The sequence below is a fragment of the Schistocerca serialis genome, chromosome 9 (genome assembly GCF_023864345.2).
Source record: "Schistocerca serialis cubense isolate TAMUIC-IGC-003099 chromosome 9, iqSchSeri2.2, whole genome shotgun sequence".
Classification (NCBI taxonomy): domain Eukaryota; kingdom Metazoa; phylum Arthropoda; class Insecta; order Orthoptera; family Acrididae; genus Schistocerca; species Schistocerca serialis.
In genome coordinates this window covers 188,032,761-188,055,576 of record NC_064646.1, presented here as the reverse complement: position 1 = coordinate 188,055,576, position 22,816 = coordinate 188,032,761, and the positions used below count along the sequence as shown (strand labels likewise).

General features: G+C 43.5%; 1 protein-coding gene across 1 annotated transcript in view; it reads right to left on the bottom strand.

Moving 5' to 3' along the window:
* Positions 1 to 22,816, bottom strand: part of LOC126419117 (uncharacterized) — a 524,657-nt gene that overhangs the window by 48,415 nt on the left and 453,426 nt on the right. Inside the window, exons 5-6 of the mRNA XM_050086215.1 lie at positions 3,280 to 3,347; positions 1,482 to 1,597 (exon numbers count right to left, since the gene is read on the bottom strand). Coding sequence (XP_049942172.1) covers positions 1,482 to 1,597; positions 3,280 to 3,347 — 184 coding nt within the window. The remainder of the gene's footprint in view (positions 1 to 1,481; positions 1,598 to 3,279; positions 3,348 to 22,816) is intronic.

The window sequence follows — 22,816 nt, the reverse complement described above, 5'->3', positions numbered from 1 at the left end:
CTGGAGGACTTGTGACCAAAAAAGATAGAAGCAACACATAACATCCTTTCAGAATTCCTAAAATCAATTGTGGAAGTGGCAACAAAGTGACTATTCAAGTCGGTGTATATCATCAATCTTTCAGAAAAATATCATCCACACAATCTTGAAGACAGCAAGGGCAGATAAGAATGAGAACTAAAGCAGAGGCAGCTTAATAGCTCATGCATCCAAGTTGCTGACAAGACTACTATACAGAAAAAAGGAAAAGAAAATCAAGGATGTGCACTTGATAATGGAAGCAAGATGTGAGAAAACTCGAGACATGTTCATTGGATTTGTTGACCTAGAAAAGGCATTTGAGATTGTGAAATGGTGCAAGATATTCAAAACTCTGAAAAAATAGGAGTAAGCTATACGGAAAGATAGGTAATATACAAGAATCAAGAGAGAACAGTAAGTATGGAAGACAAAGAGCAAAGTGCTCAGTTTAGGTACTAGGCTGGCATGCAGTATTTCACCACTACTGTTCAATCTATACATCAAAGAAGCAATGACAGAAACAGAAAGAGTGGGATTAGGATTCAGGGGGAAGGGGTGCCAATGATAAAATTTGCTAGTGGCACTGCAATCCTCAGTGAAAACAATGAAACATTGCACGATCTGCTGAGCAGCCTGAACAGTCTAATGAGTAAAGTTAAACTTCTGCCACCTTGGAAACAAAATAATACATGACATATCAAGCAAGGAGGACATAAAGAGCAGTCTAGCATGGCAATGAGGGCATTCCTGTCTGAAAGAAATTTACTTGTGTCAAGCATCAGCTTTAAATCCACAACACTGTGTGGAAGTGAATTATGGTCTGTAGGGACAGTGGTAAAGAAGAGAATTTAAGATTTTCAGATGTGGTGGTATAGATGCATGTTGGAAATTATGTGGACTATTAGATAACGAATGAGGAACTTGTCTGCAGTATCAGTGAAGAAAGAGATGCACGCAAGAGGGTGAAAAGAAGATGAGATAAGATGACAGGACAGATGTTAAGATACCAGGGGTAACTTCCATGGTACTAGAGGAAGTTGTAGAGGGTAGAAACTCCAAGGGAAGAAAGAGAGTGGAATTGAGGACGTACGGTACAAGTGCTGCTATGAATGAAGAGGTTGGTACAGGACAATAATTCGTGATGGGCAGCATCAAACCCATCAGAAGTCTGCACAAAGTGAATTAACCTAAAAGGGGCCTATGACAAAAAATGAGTGCATCCACTTTAAGCAACTTCAGCAGTCAGAAATGGTTACTGCACTTAAACAACCGTTGATTATTAATGCAATTTCTGACAGCTGCTACACTTAATGTACACCTGAACTTTTTCATAGCCTTGAAAGTTTAGACCATGAGCCATGCAAGTAATAACTTAACATTATTATAAGAAGTAACATTGCTACACAAATATAAATTGAAAATCGGCTAGGCAGAGATGTAATTAAGACATTCTAGCTTACCCGGCAGACTGCAGTTGTTCCTGCTGCAGAGCATCGAGCTCCCATGGGGGTATTTCCTCTCTGCCATTTCCTTCTCCAGCATCTACCTGAAGTGTAAATCTTGGACCAGGCCCACCCTGTTGATTAACAACAATGTGACTGACTTGGTTGCCCATCAAAATGTTATAGTCTAACATTTATCTAATTTGTATTCAGTACTGCAATTGTTTCTTTCAAATTTTCATTTTATGAGAGCCAAGCCATACATAAATCAGAGCATCATTGCATCTAGTTGTACATTCTAAATTTCTCACAGTTTGTTCTTGTTCAAAGTAAGATATCTTAACAACTGTGCTTCACCTATGTTGGGAAAATGCATGCTATTTTCTTCACTGCATTAACAAATACCAGCTACAGTCTACTTATTGTGAGTGTTATGAGATTTCAGATTTTGATACGATGTAGCATTTCATATCATACATGATTTTGACAAACATCTGCGAACAAATTTTAATTACAACAAAAGACATTTGTATCAAAGTGCAATGCTTTTTTGACACAAAGTCAAAAGATGCTAGGCGTTAGAAGCCTTGGATTTTGGAGTCTATAATGCATATTAAAGAAAATTTAAATCATGTTACTATAACGGAATGTGAATGCAGTTGGTCTCAATCAACACTGCCACATTTTCCTTGATGGTAATACAGACAAAGGGTCGCTAATGGAATTGGTCTGTTCAGGAAGCACAAGGTAATCCACACTGATATGTGGATGAAAGCTTTTCCCTATCAATCACATTTGTTATATCCGTACTAAGAACATGTTCAAGGATTCCATACAAAAGTGATGTTGAGGATACTGGCCTATAATTTTTTGGATCCCCAGTTATGTAACTGCGGCTGTTTGCTGATGATGCTGTGGTGTACAGGAAGATGTACTCGTTAAGTGACTGACGGAGGATGCAATATGACTTAGACAAAACTTTTAGTTGGTGTGATGAATGGTAACTAGTTTTAAATGTAGAAAAATGTAAATTGATGCAGATGAATAAGAAAAACAATCCTATAATTTTCGAATACAGTATCAGTGCTGTGGTGTTTAACACAGATACATCGATTAAATATGCTAAGCGATATGAAATGGAATGAGCACATAGGGAGGGTAGTAGGAAAGGCGCACGGTCGACTTCAGTTTATTGGGAGAATTTTAGGAAATTGTGGTTTATCTGCAAAGGAGACAGTGTGTAGAATGCTAGTGCGATCCATTCTCGAATACTTATCAAGTGTGTGGGATTCCCACCAAGTCGGATTAAAGGAAGACTTCAAAGCAATTCAGAAAAGTACTGTTAGATTTGTTTATTTATTACTGATAGATTCAATCGTGATGTGAGTATTGTAGAGATTCTCTGTGAACTCAAATGGGAATCATGGAAGGAAAAGGACGTTCTCTTCGCGGAACACTACTGAGAAAATTTAGAGAACCGACATTTGAAGCTGACTGCAGAATGATTCTACTGGTGCCAATATACATACAAAAGGACCACGAAGATAATACAAATTAAGGCTCATACGGAGGCATATAGCTAGTCATTTATCCTTCGCTCTATGAGTATTTACGAGTGGAACAGGAAAGGAAATGACTAGTAGTGGTACAAGGTACCCTCCACCAGGTACCATATGGTGGCTTGCAGTGTATGAATGTAGATGATGATGCAGTGAAATCTGAAGCTTAATGATTTAAAGATAATAAATAAACACACAAGATGGTCCACTATATGTTAGGAATGATGTAATGTCAGTAAACATCGCTGTGGCGTTACCTGCACGCTGGGTTGTTGATTCTGAAGATGAATATCAAAAATGCCTCCTGGGCCAAAAAGTGCTGCACCTGGGAAAAAAAGAAAAAATGCGTCATGCAAAATAAGAGCAACAAAATGAACACATGGTGGCAACAGGCATCACTTCCTTAAATGTCGCACACAACCTGAGATACAACTGCAGCCGACTCTCAGGCCGTCAGCGACATATTTTCTAAAAATTCCTCTTAAATACTGTTCAGTAATGTTGAATGTCTTTCCAGAGTAAATTAATGGAGGATATTGATTAAAGAGAAGAGCTATGCTGCATATCTACAGCGACTCTACCAGTCACGCAGCGCTGACTTGGACAGATAAGTGGATGTCGTAAAAAGGGATTGTTGAACCCTTGAAAAAAACTTGTGTGTTTACATCAAGCAGTTTGGTGAACTCCATAGAAAACCTGAATCATGGCAGATGCGCTGAGAACTTAATCGCATTTTTTGCTCGTACTAGTCCTACATTGTTATCAGAGTGTCCTATTGACTGATACGAGATACTAAATAATCTGCGTCACACACACCTTGGAGGCAAGTCAGGTACGGTCTCACGAAAAGCTGGGTTATAAAATCATCGAAAAAAACGGGAACAACAGACAGTCTTGAATAAATATACATCATGAGTATGACATTAAATCTTTTCGATTTGCACAGCCACCTGACATGCAAAGGTCACGTACAATGTAGGCACTTTTTTTCCATTTGGGATGACTGATGGGACAGGATATCCACACAAAATTTTCTGATGTAAGAGTAGCACAGATCTATATGATCAGTTGCATGACTTGGCCGAAAATATTTTGAAGTTCAATCACATTTTCTTTTAGCACAAGAGATTGTATTTGTTGAATTGGTGCAATAGAATGAAAAATATTTCATCACAAGCATTTCGCTTTACTGCAAAGCACCTGGCACTAACTGCCAAACAATGAACGCCATAGTGGAAGTCTGTATGAGTTTGTGTGCGACACAAAGTTTTTTGAACTACACTGAAACGAAATATTATTCAAATGACAACGATCTCCCGGAAAGAGACCAGCGAAAGTGCAACGCGAGTGTGCGACTTAAAACCTTCACAAACAGTGAAAGAATGAACTAGCTTTTTTCGCAATACTTGACAACTTAGAAAATGCTTCGTCACTGAAGAGAAAAATAACAAGAAATTTGGAATTTAACATCTCTTTGACAAGATCAATGAAGACCAAGCAGTCTCCTATACTTATTAGGAATGCCACGGAAAAACTAAATGAGAATGACCAGACAGGAATTTAAACTGCACTCTACCGAAGGCGAGTCTATAATTGATACAAGTAAATGTGAATGTATGTCTGCTCAAAATCGTATATCTCCGAAAGTTCTTCACCAACCACTTTGGAATTTTAACACAACCTTGCAATCGAATATGAGCATCTTTTTATGTACCTACTGGAGCGTCATGTGACACATAAATATATATAAAGTAATAAAAGGGGGGCGTTGTCAGAAAACATCTCAAGTTCGTTTGTTCAACATCTTAAATCTCTGGAAGTTCTTCGCCGATTCGTTTGAAATTTTGACACAACGCTACATTCCAATAGGCGCCCGTTTCAATGTATCTAATGATGCGCCATATGGCGTATACATGTGCAACTGGGTGCAGTGTGGCCAAGAACAGGTAGCATGAACTTCTGTACTGTGCTGGAGCTGAATGCCATGGGGAGCGGACATGCAGATAAGGATGTTGGAATCGCATTCGGCCAAACGTTTTTTTTCAGTTAAAATACCAAATTGTATTCATATTACCACTTGTATCCAATAAAAACACAATAGGTAGGCTACACTAGACTGCATGTTATGCTAGGTACAACAATTCTATTCTGTACGTTTGATGTCCAGGTCTGTCTTCACGGAGCCGATATGTACACTTATGAGTAACGTTCACTTCAGAGAAGATGTTGAAAGCGACCACCTTGGATTTGTAAACACTACGCCACTCGCTGGATCACACTTTGTTGGACCCTCCGCAACACACCTACATTCACCATTGCCGAAGCGGCTATCAGGTCGTGTAAATTCATAAAAATCTAGTGGATTAATGTTCGGGGAACGTGGAGACCAGAACACTGGACCTCCTCAACCAATCCATTTCCCTGGAAATCCTTCATTTAAATAGCGTCGCATAATCACTCTAAAGTATGGCGGTGCACCATCATGCTGAAGCAATAACTGTCGCCGAACACCACGTGGAACGTTATCTAATGGGTCAGGCAAAGTATTGCAAACAAACGTACGATTGCCGGCCGCATTCAGCTTTTCCGGAAACAGGTAAGGACCCAAAAACAATCCTCCCACGATTCCAACCCACAGGTTAACGCCAAAGCATGTGGGCTGTGTTCCGACCAATAACGGCTTTTGTGGAGGTTGAAAATATCTTCAAGAGGGAAGCTAGATTCGTCAGTTGATGTCACGTTTTTTTTTTACAAAATGTTCGTTACTTTAACATGCAATGATTTGGGTGCAGTATTACAAAGTGTAATACTTTAACAGCGAGTCTTTGAGATATTTGGAAATTCTTTGCAGTATTACGGGTACTTTTGTGAGGTAATTGGGAACAATTTCAAACATCGTGTCCACTGTTTGTTGAGTATGTCTGCTACCTGTGGACGAAGATTGCCGGTTTCCAGAAAGCGTTGCTACAGGAAATGAAAAACATTCTTAGCGAGATGGCGCCTTTGCGCGTGCCGTGCAGCATACGCACGAGCAGCGGCAGCACCTAAGTTATCGGATACCCGCATCATCAAATGGGATATCAACGTATTCATCGTTTGTGCTCTCCATCGGGAAACCGCCATATTTTACCACGACAGGACTAGTTATGGTTGCGCACTATGCTGTTAGTAGACACATGCATGCAATTTAATGGATGGAATCCACTGTCATGTGATAGGCTATTGTCATGTGACAAAATGATATCCTGCTTCCGAACGACGAGAACTAGGGACCGGATGACTAAAAAAAATAAAAAAGGAACATCACGACGATTCCAACCATAGCTCCATTTTTTTCGTTTTCTTTCTTTTGATTTTGCTCGTCACTGTTCTCGTCTTTTGGTCTGGGCGGATGTCACATGACACTGCTCCAAGTTAATCGTTGAATACTTCACTCAGCTTTTTTTTTCAGAACACGCTGAGCTACCGTGCTGGCATTCCATGGTGGAGATGGGTTTGATATCCCACCAGCCTACTCAGTGAGCTACGACGGCTGGTACGGTAGTGGGGGGTGACACACGTCCCTCAGTACATTCCGATGCGCTGCACCATGTGGCCGTGTTGCCAGCTCCTCGTTTTCATACACGTGTTTTCAAAATGCATCCTATATGATTTTGCTAACTTTCGTCTTGAATTTGGACGAGGCGGCGTATGCCGACCTCCAAGTGTGGCATTTTTTCTTCACACAGTATATGTAAAATATACTGTTACCAAAAATTTCAAAAAGTACTCGACGAATTTAATTCAGATTTTTACACGTTACCGTATAAGTGAAACGTTGTTAGGAAACAGGAAAGTTGTATTTGTGGTTTATCGGTTAATGATTAGAATACTACTATAGAATCTGAATTTATAACAACAATAAACACGGCTCAAGGTCAGAGAGGGGGGGGGGGGGGAGGGAGGGATAGCAGATGGACAAAGGGGTGGGAAGAAATGAAGACAGAGGGCGGGCAGGGCAAGATGGACGGAGGGAGGGGCATGATGATAATGATGATGATGATATTTGGTTTGTGAGGCGTTCAATTGCGTGGTTATCAGCTCTCGTACAAATTTCCACTCTTTTTCACTGTCCGATCTCGTCACCCAGTCCCCAGAGGCAACACTAGACCACGAGCCGCGACTGTGAACGGGGGGGGGGGGGGGGGCAGGAGGAGATAGGAGACGCAGAGAGAGGGGCGTGGCGAAGATGGACACAGAAATGTGGGAGGAGATAGATGGCTCTGAGCACTATGGGACTCAACTGCTGTGGTCATAAGTCCCCTAGAATTTAGAACTACTTAATCCTAACTAACCTAAGAACATCACACACATCCACGCCCGAGGCAGGATTCGAACCTGCGACCGTAGCGGTCACGCGGTTCCAGACTGTAGCGCCTAGAACCGCACGGCCACTCCGGCCGGCGGGAGGAGATAGAGAGATGGGAGGAGGAGATACGAGGCAGAAGGAGAGGGAGACAGGAGAATATGGAACGAGAAGGGGGGAAGAGGTGATGGACAGGGAGAGAGGGAAGAAGGAGAATATAGATAAGGCGGGGGAAAGGCGCATATGGACAGAGACAGGGAGGAGAAGGATATAGCCAATTCCCACACTTATTAAAAACGTGAGCTTCCACTTCTCTTTATTTTCCATTTCACCAGAGTGAGCCACAGTAATGCGAGGCCGGGAACAGATAGTATCGAATATAAATCTCAAATTGAAGAAGAAATAGCTCATAATGTACCACTAGAGTATAGCGTTGTGTGGAAGTTAATCATGGACGGCGAGGAAACCTAAAAGGTTAGAGGACTAGAGCGTTGGAGATGTGGTGTTCTGGAAGGATCCTGAAAATTAATTGGCTCTTAAGATATGAGACTGGCCCCAGACTGTACCACCTCCATAGGCACCCCAAACACGGCGAGGTACACCTTTAAAGTTTTCACAAAAGCGATGACAGAAAAATATTTTCAGGTACAAAATGTTTTTTACGTTCGGTTGACGAACGAAGGGGTAGTGTCGTGTAAAGCAGAGATGAACGGACACCGGTTACTTTCTATTAGCTCCTGCTATGATCAAACACGAGGTTGGATTCCTCTCAACTTACATTGGTCAGGGGGCCTAAAGATGGTGTAAAGCAACGCCTAAGTGGTTGCGCAAATAAATTAAGTGAAAAAAAGACGGCTGCAGGTGTTTTCATTTCGTATTGAACAGCCGAAGTCGTTGTAACCATCTATTACAAGGATGTGCATACAGAGATTAGATATTACTGTTTTACTCGAAGATTTTCCGTCAGTTACTACGAACTGTGTGGCCTTTCTGACAGGAAATCATGAGTCTAGTCGCACAACCGAGACTTTACCCCGTAGTCACGCTTGTGGGGAACGGTGTCAAAAGCCTTCTGGATATCTAAAAATATGGAATCAATTTGACATCCCGTGTGGATATCACTCATTACTTCGTGAGAATAAAGTGCAAGTTGTGTTTCACAAGAACGATATTTTCTGAATCCTTGCGGACTATTTGTCAATAAATCGTTTTCTTCGAGGTAATTCCTAATGTACAAACACAGTACATGTTCCAAAATCCTACTGCAAATCGACGGTAATGATATGGATCTGTAATTCAGCGGATTACTCGTATTTCCTTTCTTGGATATTGGTGTAAATCGTGCAACTTTGCAGACTTTAGGTACGGACCTTACGAAGAGTGAGCTGTTCTATATGATTGCTACGTACAGAGCTATTGTATGGGAATACTCCGAAAGGAATCTGACTGGTATACAATCTGGACTGAATGCTTTCCCTTTATTACGCGAATTAAGCTGCTTCGCTACGTCGAGGGTATCCAATTCTAAGATAGCCGTGTTGGCAGTTATTGTCAGTGGTCGTAAGTGGGTCAATGTTCGTAGATCAGGCTGTAGTTTCGCGCGCCAGCTGGCATGGCCAAAAGTTACTATAACAGACTTAGGTTCTCACTTAACAGATTCCTCTTGCGTGACAAGATCTAATCTACAAGAAAAGGAAATGGCGCGTTGGTTAAGACTCTAGTCTCCGGGAGGAGCAGGATTCAAAATGACGCCCAGATCTAAGTTTTCCACAATATCTCTATATCGCTTAAGGATAATGCCTGGATGGTTCCTTTTTCCAGTTTTCTTCCCCGTCCTTTCCCGGTGCCGTGCTTGTGCTCTATCTCTACTCACCTCGTCGTGGACGGGATGTTAAACCCTAATCTAACTCCTTTCCTTCCTTCTCGTAGTTCGTAAGAAGACTTATTAAATACCTCGTCTCCGAGAAAGACAGAAAACACGGCAGCGCTTTCAGAAGTTGGCCCAAAGTACATTGTGTTAATTGAAAAATACAAGAAAAGGTTTTCTACTTCTCGCGAATGTAACCTATGTGAAATGATGTACTCAAGAACAGCTGGAAGGAAATAACGTCCTTTTCTTTTTTTCTCATTCATTTTACAAGGAGTATCTAAGATTCCAGGAACTGTGGTTCCGACACCGGAGAGAAATTACACGAATTTAATTTTAAACTATTATTGTTTGTTCCACCTTTCGTCGCAGTTTTCTGTTTCTTTTTAAGCTGCCTCGAGCTAGTTGCTAGAAACGTGAAGAATAGAGAGAGAGAGAGAGAGAGAGAGAGAATGTTCACCTCTCTCCCTTCCACCATTTCCTTGCTCCGACCCGAGTACTCTCAAAGAATCCAGATTACAGATAGCGGCGCACTTGCTGACAAACACAGAGAGTGAAACTGTCTCTGACAGAAGAGGCTGCGTGTGTTGGCTGAGGAAAAAAAAGAAAGAAAAAATAAAAAGTGAAGTAGTAAAGAGGAGGAGGCGTGCAGGACAAGCTGCAAGGAGGTGGGAGAGGGCACAGGGAGGCGAGGAGTTTTGCCTGCGTGCGCCGCCTGTGAGGCGGGGGCGAAATACGTTTTAGAAACAAATTTCGCATGCTTTTTGTGAGCACGACGCGCCCCCGCCTGCTGCTTGCCCTTGTGCCCGTTGCGTGTGTGTGTGTGTGTGTGTGTGTGAGAGAGAGAGAGAGAGAGAGAGAGAGAGAGAGAGAGAGAGCGTGCGTGGAGACGCTCGCCTTTGGTCGCCGCCCTCGGGAAACTACCCTATCCGGAGCTTTTATTTTTAAATAATCCTGTGCGAGACGACACACGTTCGTGGAGGCGGGGTGTTGGCGAGGGGGCCCCTCCTCTACGCACAGGCCAACTCAAACCGAACGTTTCCCCTACAGCGACGGCCTGGCACGCAAATGAGAACGGAGTTTCCCTTATCGTATCAGCCCACCAACGTGGAAGCGCACGCTTGGGGAAGGTGTAGGGCTATCCACAGCTGTGCACGCCGCATTGGGGCGTTACAAGTGATATCGTTTGTCGGAATTTGCAGCAGTGACAACTCGGTTTTTCCAAGCGTGGGTTCGTGAGGTGGAGGGGATTCAAAGGACATTTTATGAAATGAACAAGAATCAATAAATAATGTCCAAAAATATTTACGCTGACTGCTTAAATAGTTTTCCCAAAGAAAGTAAAACTCGCTTATTTCATAAGATGACTGGAGAGACTGGACCACTATATCATGCAACAAAACTGCATGACAATGGAGAAGAAAATAACGACTGTAGTTTCACTTGACTTTCAGCCGTTCGCAGCAACAGCACATCAAGGATGCTGCTGCTCGCCAGGAGCTAAGGGCTATGTAAACTGAAGGGGGAGGGGGAAGAAAGAAAACGAAAGGGAAGGAACTACGGATGTCAACTGCATCTGCATCGGGACTTTCTGCGGAATCAGCGGCGACGAGCGAAAATGTGTGCCGGACCGGGATTCGAACCCGGTGTCTCCTCCTTACGAGACAGTGGCGTTCACCGCCGCGCCACCCGCACACAGTGTTTATCGCAATTGAGCGGACTATCTCGGCACACCTATCGGCCACTCTCGCTACTTTGAAAATGTGTGGCGTCTGTTCTTTCGGATATGTCCTAAAGAACACATAATGCATTCATACAGCCATGGGTTATTCTGGCCTCTCCACAGATACCCACTAGCGGTTGTCTGCACAGTTGAGGCACGTAAGACACCCCACCTCTACAAGGTATCATTCAGTGTCATAAAATTAAAAGTATACCTTTCATCAACCTTAGGTTTGCTTGGAATACAACAATGTTTACTATATACGCCGTTATTGGAGGCGACATGTCCGTACCTTCCTTCGATCTGAGAACACACTCATCGATTCAGTTCTCACTGACCAAGCAGTTCCACACGGATTCAGCACCTTATTTCCTTCAGTTATCCGAAGAATCGCCAGTGATGAAAGTCATTTGACTGTTTGTCCTCCTGATTTGTTTTGGAAAGGTGATCCCACTCCCATGGGCCAAAAAATGCTTCAAATGGCTCTAAGGACTATAGGACTTAACTGCTGAGGTCATCAGTCCCCTAGACTTAGAACTACTTAAACCCAACTAACCTAAGGACATCACACACATCCATGACCGAGGCAGGATTCGAACCTGCGACCGCAGCAGCAGCACGGTTCCGGACTGAAACGCCTAGAACCGCTCGGCCACAGCGGCCGACTCCTATGGACCACCCTATAGAACGTTTCAATGGTTAACAATGATTTCGCAGATGTTTTCAGAATCTGTTCAGAACATCAAGCGTTGTCATAACAAAGTTACGAGGAAACCTCTTTACAAAAAATTCCCACACACATAGGAACGTGCTGGCGTACAGCATATGGCCGTTATTGTTATCATATTTTGACAGGTAGCAGACGACACGGTGTGATACCCCCTTTCTTTGCGCAATACTACAGAAAACAAGCTGCGCCCGACCTCTCAGAGTGTACCAGACAATGAGGACCGACGCGGTATTACAGTCCGAGCCGTGTGTAACAAACGAGGCAAAAAAATATCGTGAAGTTCTTTGTCCACCAGCACTGTGTATTACGGCACCTTTTTGTTGCGTGATTACGTTATTACAAAGGGAGAATAACTGCATTTCCCTTTGTAAGCGCGAACTGACGGTTGGGTTAAAAATGGAGCGGGATTCTCTACGAAACAAAATTTATCGTGCACGAGGCTCCTATGAGTCAAAAGAAACAAATAATAACAAACTAATGACAACTATCTTTAAAAAAGACCTCTTCCGCTTTGCCCAACATTCGAACCTCCAGGAGATAGTAAAGCTAATTTTCCGGAAGTCGTTCCAATAATACATGAAATATGGTGAGGCCAATTAATGAGTACCAAATATTATGGTGCATGTTAGTGTTACTTGGTTCTCTGTTTGTTTAGAGACTAACGCAGATGTGAAAGGTTTATCAGCAAAACTTTTAGAGACTTGCGAACTCCGCATACCAAAACAACAAAAGAAAGGTCGATGTTAGAATGTTAGAAATTAGGTTTTTGAGCTATTAATGAAAGCTTTTCGAAGTAAAGTATGTAGTGAATGAGGAAGTGCCCTGAAAAACGGGAAAGCATGTGCTTTTTGCATGACAGAAGGAGAGGACCTGTTCCATGGCCTGCACGTTCCCCGGCCACAGTCGTCTGGATAATTATCTGTGGTCCACCCATAAAACAGTGCATTAGACGTTCCTAACGCAGACACAAGCATTTCAACGAAGTGACATGGAAGCTTGTAAAATCATTCGACAGCGTCCGGGGAGGGATGAAAGGGTGTAACAGATCTCGATGCTAAGAGTCTATGCTTGTGTACGAGATAGCGGAAGCCATTTGGCAGATTTTGTACTTGAAAGCTTTGTAAAATGTTGCTTCATTAGTAACGACAAAAAGAATAATTTACCAAATATTGTTGTATGGACTTTTCTCTCGTTTTGGTGTGAGGACGCCAATCGCAGAAGATTGTACAAGTATTTTTGACAGACCTTGTGTACCTGTTTGAGAAAGTTTTATCGGGGACAATTTAGAATACAACAATTTCTGACAAACATGGGCCATGGTGCAAAAAAATGGCTGGTTCCCTTCTTCTCCAACGTTCTACATTATGGATCATTGGCCAATGAACTACAGACAAAAAAAAATTGAAACCAGGTAAACCAGCTGACCACTCTCAAAGTTTCAGACCAATTTCCCTTTTCTGCTGTACATCCACTCTCTCGCAGAGACTCATTTATAAACCGATATCTCTACATCAGTGCCCGCAGACGGCCACGGAGTACTGCAGGTAGCCTTGCTCGGGACCTTACTGCAGCCACTGGAACAGTTGTCTCCAGACACACAGTCTACAGACGACTGAACAGACATGGTTTATTCGCCCGGAAACTTGCAATGTGCACTTCATTGACCCCTGGTCACAGGAGAGGCCGTAAAGCCTGGTGTCAAGAACACAGTACATGGTCATTGGAACAGTGGTCCTAGGTTATGTTCACGGACGAGTCCAGGTATAGTCTGAACCGTGATTCTCGCCGGGTTTTCATCTGGCGTGAACCAGGAATCAGATACCAACCCTTAATGTTCTTGAACGGGACCTGTATCTAGGCCGTGGTTTGATGGTGTGGGGTGGGATTATGATTGGTGCACGTACATCTCTGCATGTCTTTGACAGAGGAACTGTAACAGGTCAAGTGTATCGGGACGTCATTTTGCTCCAGTATGTCTGCCTTTTCAGGGGTGCAGTGGGCCCCACCTTCCTCTTGATGGATGATAACGCACGGCCCCACTGAGCTGCCATCGAGCATGTCTGGGATGCTCTCTGTCGACGCATCGCTGCACGTCTTCAAACCCCTACGACACTTCAGGCACTGGTGCAAGAGTAGGAGACTATACCCCAGCAGCTGCTCGACCACCTGATCCAGAGTATGCCAACCCGATTGTGCTGCCTGTGTACGTGTGCATGGTGATCATATCCCATATTGATGTCGGGGTATATGCGCAGGAAACAGTGGCGTTTTGTAGCACATGTGTTTCGTGACAGTTTTGTCAACTTATCACTGTGGTCTTACAGATCTGTGTCGTGTGTTTTCCCTATGTGCCTATGCCATTAGCGCCAGTTTTGTGTAGTGCCACGCTGTGTGGCACCGCATTCTGCAATTATCCTTAATTTATGACGATGAGTGTAATTCGATGCGGAGCAGAACACAGGACTAACAACGAAACATGAAGACAGCACAACCTACAGGTGCAGACTGTAATTATAAGAATTCTGCAAACATTAACAGGCTTCCCTATACCAGTTTGCCATTGATACATATCAATAACATGCAGAAAATTCTCACTGGTTCGTTAGACATACATATTCCCTTGATAGTGAAAGTATTAACGGAGAGGAATCTTCATAAGTAGAAGTAAGTTGAGGCTTTCTCCATGGGTGTTCATACGACCATTAGTTTTCACAATATGTATAAATGATCGAATGGGTGCATCGAAAGTTCAATGGAGCTTTTTGTCGGTGATGCTGTTATACAAGGTGTCTTAAGCAAGAAATCGAAGAGAGCAATCCACTGCCCGGAAAAGTCATCCACAAAACCTACAGAGGGTCGAAGTTAATGACGCTTGTGCCTGCCACTAAGCTATCAGTTCGTCAGCAGAGGTGCCTTTGTACGCTGACGGCGTAGGCGGAACGTCTCCAGTGATGGTTGTTATTCAGTGATCGCAACTGACTTCCACGATCGCCAGTGGAGAAGATGGAGCTAGCTGGTGCGTAGACGGTCCTCGTCTCCTATGAATGCGATACTCTGTTGCCTCGGTAGATGGGGGTTTCGGACACGTGTTTCCATCCGCAGTTAATTTTTTTCTTGGAAGCTTCTAAAATTTCCATTGTTTTCGGTATAATAAAAATAAACTGCAGACGGAAACCTGTGTCCAAACTGTCATCCACTAAGGCAACAGAGCATCGCATTCACAGGAGACAAGGCCTTTCTACGCAGAAGCTAGCTCCATCTTCTCCACTGCCGTTAGTGGCTATCACCGAATAACAATATTGCGAGACGCTTCGCATACAGTCCGTCAGCGTACAAAGACATGTTTGCTGGCGAAAGGGTGGTCTAGTGGCGGGCGCCGGGCGTCTTTAGATTAGATTAGATTAGTTTTTCGTTCCACAGATCCGTGCTGAGGAGATCCTCGTGGATGTGGAACATGTCAATATTTTTTTTAAAGCTGAAATAACAATAGTAATAGTATGAATCTATACAATACATCATTTATTTAGATTAAAAAATTCTCCATTGGAGTAGGAGGAGTTGGCCACTAGTAAGTCTTTCAGGCTCCTTTTAAACTGATCTTTATTTGTAACTAAAATTTTTATGTTTGCTGGCAATTATTGAAGATGAGTGTTCCTGAGTGGTGGACCCCTTTTTGAACTAAAGTATATGCTTTTAAGTCCTTCTGCAGATAATTTTTGTTCCTGGTATTGTATGTATGAACTGAGCTGTTTGTTGGAAAGAGAGATATATTATTTAGGACAATTTTCATTAAGGAGTAAATATACTGACAGGCAGTTGTCAGTATACGCAGTTCTTTGAAGAGGTTTCTACAGGACGTCCGTGAATTTACTCCACAAATAATACGTATTACACGCTTTTGGACTCTGAAAACTTTTGTTTGACTTGAAGAGTTACCGTAAAATATTATACCATATGACATTATGGAATGAAAGTAGGCAAAGTATGCAAGCTTTGTCATTTTTATGTCGCATATGTCAGCTAACACTCGAATTGCAAATACAGATTTGTTAAGGCGTTTCTGCAGTTCTGTGGTGTGCTCCTCCCAACTGAATTTATTGTCAAGTTGTAATCCCAGGAATTTAAGACTGTCAACCTCTTCTATCTGCTCTTCTTCATACTTTATGCATATGCTGGGTGGAAACCTCTTACAGGTTCTGAATTGCATATAGTGAGTCTTTTCGAAGTTTAATGTCAGTGAGTTGGCTTTAAACCATTTATTAATATCCATGAAAATATCATTAGCAGATCTTCCTAGAACTATACTCGACATACTATTTATTGCAATACTTGTGTCATCTCCAAACAAACCGAATTCTGCTTCTGGCAGTGTAACTGATGAGAGATCATTAATGTACACAAGAAAAAGCAATGGCCCTAAGATGGATCCTTGTGATGACGTAATTCACTAGTCCCTTGCACTGACACCCTTTGTTTCCTGTTAGCGAGGTATGACTTGAAACCATGCAGCACTTTTGTGTCTATAACTTCGACGCTCTGTAGCCTCGTTGGATGACATTTCCGGAAGTGGGTGGCTGTCCTCTATTTGTTCCTCAAGACACTCTCTGGGACCCCTTGAAGTTTGTCGTAACATTTCTGGTGCACCCTGTAGAGTTCAAATTTTATCAACCGAATGTCTCTAATTTTCTTCTTACTTTCATCGTTTGGAGTAGATTTCTCCACCTAGTGCACACTAAATTCTGCTCTCGTCGGAGTCCAGGGTAAACTGTATGTCGTGAGGCGCAGCAGTGCGCCCCATCTTGAAGTAATAACTGTGGCCAACTCGCAGCCCATCGCGGTTCCTGTAGTTATAATTACTTTTAGGTCTTACAGCCTCCACCTCTCACCTCCCTCACGCGGTTGTCGGCAGCGCGCGGAGATGGCAGCACCGGCAGGTGCGCGGGCGGCTCCGGCAGATGGCAGCAGCCGGCGGGCCTATTGATCCGGCGTGCCCGCGGGGCGCTGACAATGAAACGCGCCGACAGAGCTGGCGGCAGCGGCGGCGGAGGGTCGCAGCGCACATTACGGCCCGGCTGGAGAGGAAGGCAAAGAGACGGGAGCGTGTTTGAGAGCGCCGCTCCCCCATTGTGGGGCCGGCCCATCTTCGTGTTTGGACACGGCTTTAGAACAATAACGCCGCCGCCCACTACCAAGACGGTAACGCCGCGCCTGGCCGCCGGCGCGGATAAGGGAAGGCGATGTGACCGACCTCGATGGCAACAGGAGTGACTCACGAAGAGACCCGCGTGGGTGGCTCGACGAGTGAGCCAAGGGTTGGAACGCCTTATTGTTCGCGCATATGACTCGGAGCTGCGGGTCGTGTGCCGAAGAAAGGGAGTATGCTGTCAGTTGACATTACGGATGTGCCATGCTGGCGAATCATCATCATCAATGTCTACATATCGATGGCCGATAATAATCGACCATAAAACGTTGATGGTATTGACATCTACGTAAAATCACGAATTTGTGGAATGAAGTAAAATGTAACACAGAGATACATCTAATGCTATATTTATCAGTGGCGGTGCGTGGTATTGTTGCAAAACTTCCAATATCTTACATTTTCTAAGTCCACTTTTCTAATCTATTTTTTCGGTTTCATGAAATACAGGGTGCAGCGCGGGAATTCCTCATTTCAAACGCGCGGCACACTGCAGGTGTTATTGTTGTGTGGGGTTGACCGCATTCCTTAAGGCCCGGACCCAACTTTTTTAAAGCTTAGTTCAATAGCGATCGTGCAGTGGAAGCGAGCGTTCACGGTGGTGTCTTACTTTTCCACTGGACGTTCGGTGATCGCAACCCAGCGTGCATTCAGGGTATATTTATAACGCGCATGCAGGCAATATTCCTGGTCGAAAATCGTTTCTTACGTGAATGGACACGTTTATGAATACGGGTAGTGTACAGAAGAAAAAGAAGAAGAAGAAGAAGAAGAAGATGATGGTGATGATGTTTGGTTTGTTGGGCGTTCAACTGCGCGGTTATCAGCGCCCGTACAAATTCCCAACCTTTGCTCAGTCCAATCTCGCCACTTCCATGAATGATGATGAAATGATGATGACAACACAAACACACAGTCATCTCGAGGCAGGTGAAAATCCCTGACCCCGCCGCGAATCGAACCCGGGACCCCGTGCTCGGGAAGCGAGAACGCGACCGCGAGACCAGGAGCTGTGGACTCCAGAAGAATAAACCTGGACCTTCAGGAACACTAGGACACCAGAAAACACCGATAAAGTAAGGCTGGAGATTTTGAATTTCCCCCAAGCGATCTGCACGCAAACATACAGCCGCTCTAGCAATTTCTGATCGCACAGTGAGACCAATTCTTCATGGAAACTTGTAATATCGTCCATACAAATTAGCAGTGCTGCACACACTTAATCCACGTGACTTTGTTTCACGAAAAAACGCGTGTGAAGCCTTGATCGAAAGCCTGCCTCACGACTCGTGTTCTTCACGGAGAGGCGTATTTTCATTTGTCTGGATACGTGTATCAACAAAATATGCGACTTTGGAGTGGCATCAACTTCATGATCGGCCCCTGCATACACAACGTGTGATTGGCGTGCATTATCCAAAATGGAATTATTGGCTCACTGATTTTCAAAGAATACGATAGAGCAGTTCAAATGGCTCTGAGCACTATGGGACTTAACTGCTGAGGTCATCAGTCCCCTAGAACATCGAACTACTACGGACATCACACACATCCATGCCCGAGGCAGGATTCGAACCTGCGACCGTAGCGGTCGCGCGATTCCAGACTGTAGAGCCTAGAACCGCCCGGCCACACCGGCCGGCGATAGAGCAGTTACGGTCTCTTCTGAGGGTTGTGTTGACTTTTTTTTCCTTCCCGAACTTGAAAAAATGGACTTGGGGATGACCGGTTTCAACAACACGGTGCCACGCCTCACACGGCAAGAACCTCGATGACACTTTTACGCGAACACTTCTTCGACCGTCTCATCAGCAAGTTTCGCGATCGCAGCTTGATTTTTTAAAGTAAAAATTCTACTTTTATGACCACCGTTCATATGCTGTTTACCGGAATAAAATTGTCATCTTCCTCTATTGCTTTCAAACTCACGCTTGCTCTTTGTTATTACTCATTTAGTATCTAGAATTTTTCGTGTGATAATTAAAATTCTATACCACGTAATGTTTAAACTGCGTTCTCGAAAATGTGGACTGGGACAGTGGCTTATCAGAATTGTCTGTTCCCAAAAAAGGCCTGAAAAGCATCCTTTTACGTAAATGTTTCCATGTTATCTCGCCCCTTTCTCAACCAATATGTTGGCTACAGATATCAAAAGAAAGAAGATATTGCCACGAATCAGGAATAGTGCAACATAACGATGCTCTGCGTACTATGGAGCCACACGAGCAGCTCGAAGCATTGAGGGAAGAGCACTGTACGGAGTCACTCTGCGTACTATGGAGCCATACGAGCACCTCGAAGTATTGAGGGAATAGCACTGTACGGAGTTACTAAGTGACTGGATATGCGTGCGGAGGGCGAACTTTCCGCACGCCCTGCCCATCTTAGTGCTTTGATCTCACTGTGCAGTTTAAAAGGAGTGTTACGATATGAACCAGTTACCGGCGTATTGGTCTTCGCTGACCAGTGGCAGATCGTTGAACCGTAAATGGCGAAGCCTTTTACGCAATATCGGATGCTTCGCTTTCACGCGACGGCAGCTGCTAGTATTTGGGATACACTCTTAGCAATGTTCTGCTTTTCAATCCGTACTGCTTGGAGAAGTCCAAGTGAATAAAATACAATCTCCTGTCAACTCAAGTGATTATCTCAAGGATGATTTCAGGCACGGATGGCAAAATGACAAGGGAATTGTAAGCAAGGTGGAGGAAATATGGAAGGATGTATCAACAGATATGTACTGAGAGTGCAAAATCTTCCTGAAAGAGTCAAGGCTTGAGAGAAGCGATGAGCAGATCTGAGTCATTCTGATATGTTAATCGCTCCGCAAAGGAAATTTCCGGGGACTATTTGGTCATTCCTGAACTTGATTTCAAAATAACACAATTGAACACTGTAGCCTGTCGGCACCATGTGAGAAACTAAGGAGATGGGACATTTAGAAATGGAACCAATACAGAAGGGCGTGTAAAAAGAGGAGCGTCGTTTAAGATACGGACAACTTTTCTCTTGCGGGAACATGCGGTAGACGTAGTTAACGGACATGGTCCTCGCTTACTACATTGCCGAAGCAACGTTTACGCCAGGCCGCTTAGGCCACACGCACTACTGCCATGTTGCATGGAGTGTATAGCAGAACACGGTTAGGCGCGTCCTGTCCGGGTCGATAAACAAGCTCGACAGCACTCAACAAAATTCAAAAGCCTCTTGTACAGCAGCGTCCTCACTTTGTAATATGTGTATTATGAAGCCGACTCTCCTGAATATTAACCCCTCCCCGCGCAGCATACAGCGAATAAAAAAAGGAGGAAAATGACAATGTTGCTCCAAGAACAAAGCTGTAGTTGCAAGCTAGTAAAGTACTGCTTTCTCTGTGGCCTGGATTTTTAAGTCATGTCGTGAATTAATTTTTTTTGTCGCACATACAGGGTACTAAAGTCTTTGTCTGAATATATTGTAGTAATGGGCGTCTGCAATATTCTAGCAGCTACATTAACAGCAGAACAAAATGACTATCTGATCAAAAGCACACGAACGCCCGTTAGTGAAGAGTAATATAGGGTATCTCTAACCGTCACCTTTATGACGGCTTGAACTCTGCTGGCGACACTTTCAATGAAGTAACTGAATGTCTGTAGAGGAATGACAGTCCACTCTTCATCAAGAGCCGAAACTGGAGAAGGCACTGATATGATGATGGACCCTGGGGTCCGGGCCGAAGTTGACATTCTGGCTCATCCCAAAAGTATTCCATTCAATTCAGATCGGGACTCTGGGCAGGCCAGGCGATTTTAGTAATGTCACTGACACCAAACCACTGTCTCATCGGTACTGTTTTATGAGACAATGGTTGTCATGTTGATACAATCGATCATCGTCTCCGAACTGTTTCTTTACTTTACGCAGCACAAATTAATGTAAATCGTGTTCATAACTTTCTACATTTAGCGTGTTCTTAGGCGCAACAAAGGGATCACACCCCAATAACGAAAAACACCCGTAACACAACCTCGACCGTATTTCATTGTTTGGCTCCACACATGATGGCATATATCGTTCTCTAGGCATTAGTCAAACCCAAACCCTTCCATCGGATTGCCACAGGGTATAGCGCGATTCACTCCAACTCTCTTCCTGTCATCCACTACCCAGTGGCGTCGCCCTTTACATCACCTCAAGTGTCGCTGACTATAGAAATGGGTTACTTATGAGGAACTGCTCATACTCCTCTCTTTTTAACTCGCTAAACACAGTCATTGTGCTAATTGGACTGCCGACAGCACTTCCACTGATTTCATGCGATGTTTTACAACCACCCTCCGCATTTCTCCACAGTACCTGTCCGTCACATATGGCGTCCTCCAGGTCTTGGTTTTTCGGTGGTTGTTCCTCCACGTTTCCACTTGTCAATCACATAACCCGCAGTCGGCTCAGGCAGCTTTAGAAGGGTTGAAGTGTCTATAACCTTTCTGAGTGCAATTAGATATTAGCTAGTACCCCTCCCTCCCCCCACCCTGCTGGCTGTTGCCGCCCCCTCCCCTAAGTTATTCTGGGAAATGAAAGACTTCTCTTTGAACACTTTTATTTTTAAAATGATGAACGATGAATTATATTTAGTGCGTGTATGTGTGTGTGTGTGTGTGTGTGTGTGTGTGTGTGTGTGTGTGTGTGTGTTTAGAATTAATGACGAAGGAATTCGTGGTGCTTCGCAAGTGCTACGCAACCCACAACTCGTTCTCAGATAAAGCTAACTATCCACAGTAAGGGTAGACACTTGTTAAAAAACATATTTCCCCTCCATTACTCCTCTCCGTTGCGACACTTGCTTCTCTTGCACACACCAACTCCATTTAAAATGTGTGCATTTGGAAGACTTCAGGTTGTTAATGCTTTGTGTCTGACCACAGCCACTAACATAATAATAATAATAATAATAATAATGATAACGCGTGCACAGCAGTTTAGTAGCCATAATGTAGTTATTGCTGTGTCGTGCTGTCAATTAATTCATTTATCTGTTTCGATGCGAGTAATGAAGCAATTTCTGGACTACTGCAGTTGCTATCTACAACTCGGAGAAGCCATTTTTTGGAGATATTATCATTTGTTACGTATATGTTTCACTTTTATCATCAGTGATGTACGGGGTAGAGCACAACATACGTGTGTACGGAGGTGGACTATGTGAGGAACATGTAACTTCCAACGCATGAATCCTACTAACCGAGAAAAAGTAATTATTGATAACTTATATAATCAATGTTAGAGTCTTCAAAATTGTGATAATAGTACTGATCTTTTGAAAATAATTTAGTTTCGCGACTAAAATAATATCGAATCGTTTAGTTTTTACCCCTCAGACTTTGAATCACTGCCCTAATGGATCTGTTAGTCAGGTAACATCCAAAGACTTGTCCACGTTAAAAGTCACTGAGCTCTCCTAGTCGACACATTGAGCGGCTACTGCTGCCCTACTAACAGAACAATACTCCCCATCTCCTTCTATACTTATGGGCCCGCCTCTCGTGACACGTGGTGGTCATTTCCGCATTACATAGAGGTGTGTGGATGCTTTTGATTAGACTCCGTCCACAGCGTTAAGCTAACAAGTAAAGTATCCCAGCTATAAAGGTTATAACAGAATAAAAAATTATTTTAAAATACGGAAATATGTCTGTTCTGCCATTCATTGTGTAGAATAAATGTTTGAAGATCATGAAATCTAAAGATCAGAAACCGCAGGAGAGACAGGCAGTTACGACCAGCAGAGTCACTGGAGTAGGTAAAGAGATATTATTTGGCGAAAGGTAAAAATTTACTTGAAACAATGTTTGTTAACACATACAGTACACAGGCTTATTTCCCTAAATGTTGTTCTCTTATTGGTTATCCATACGGTCGAGTCACGTTGATTTCAAAGTGCAAT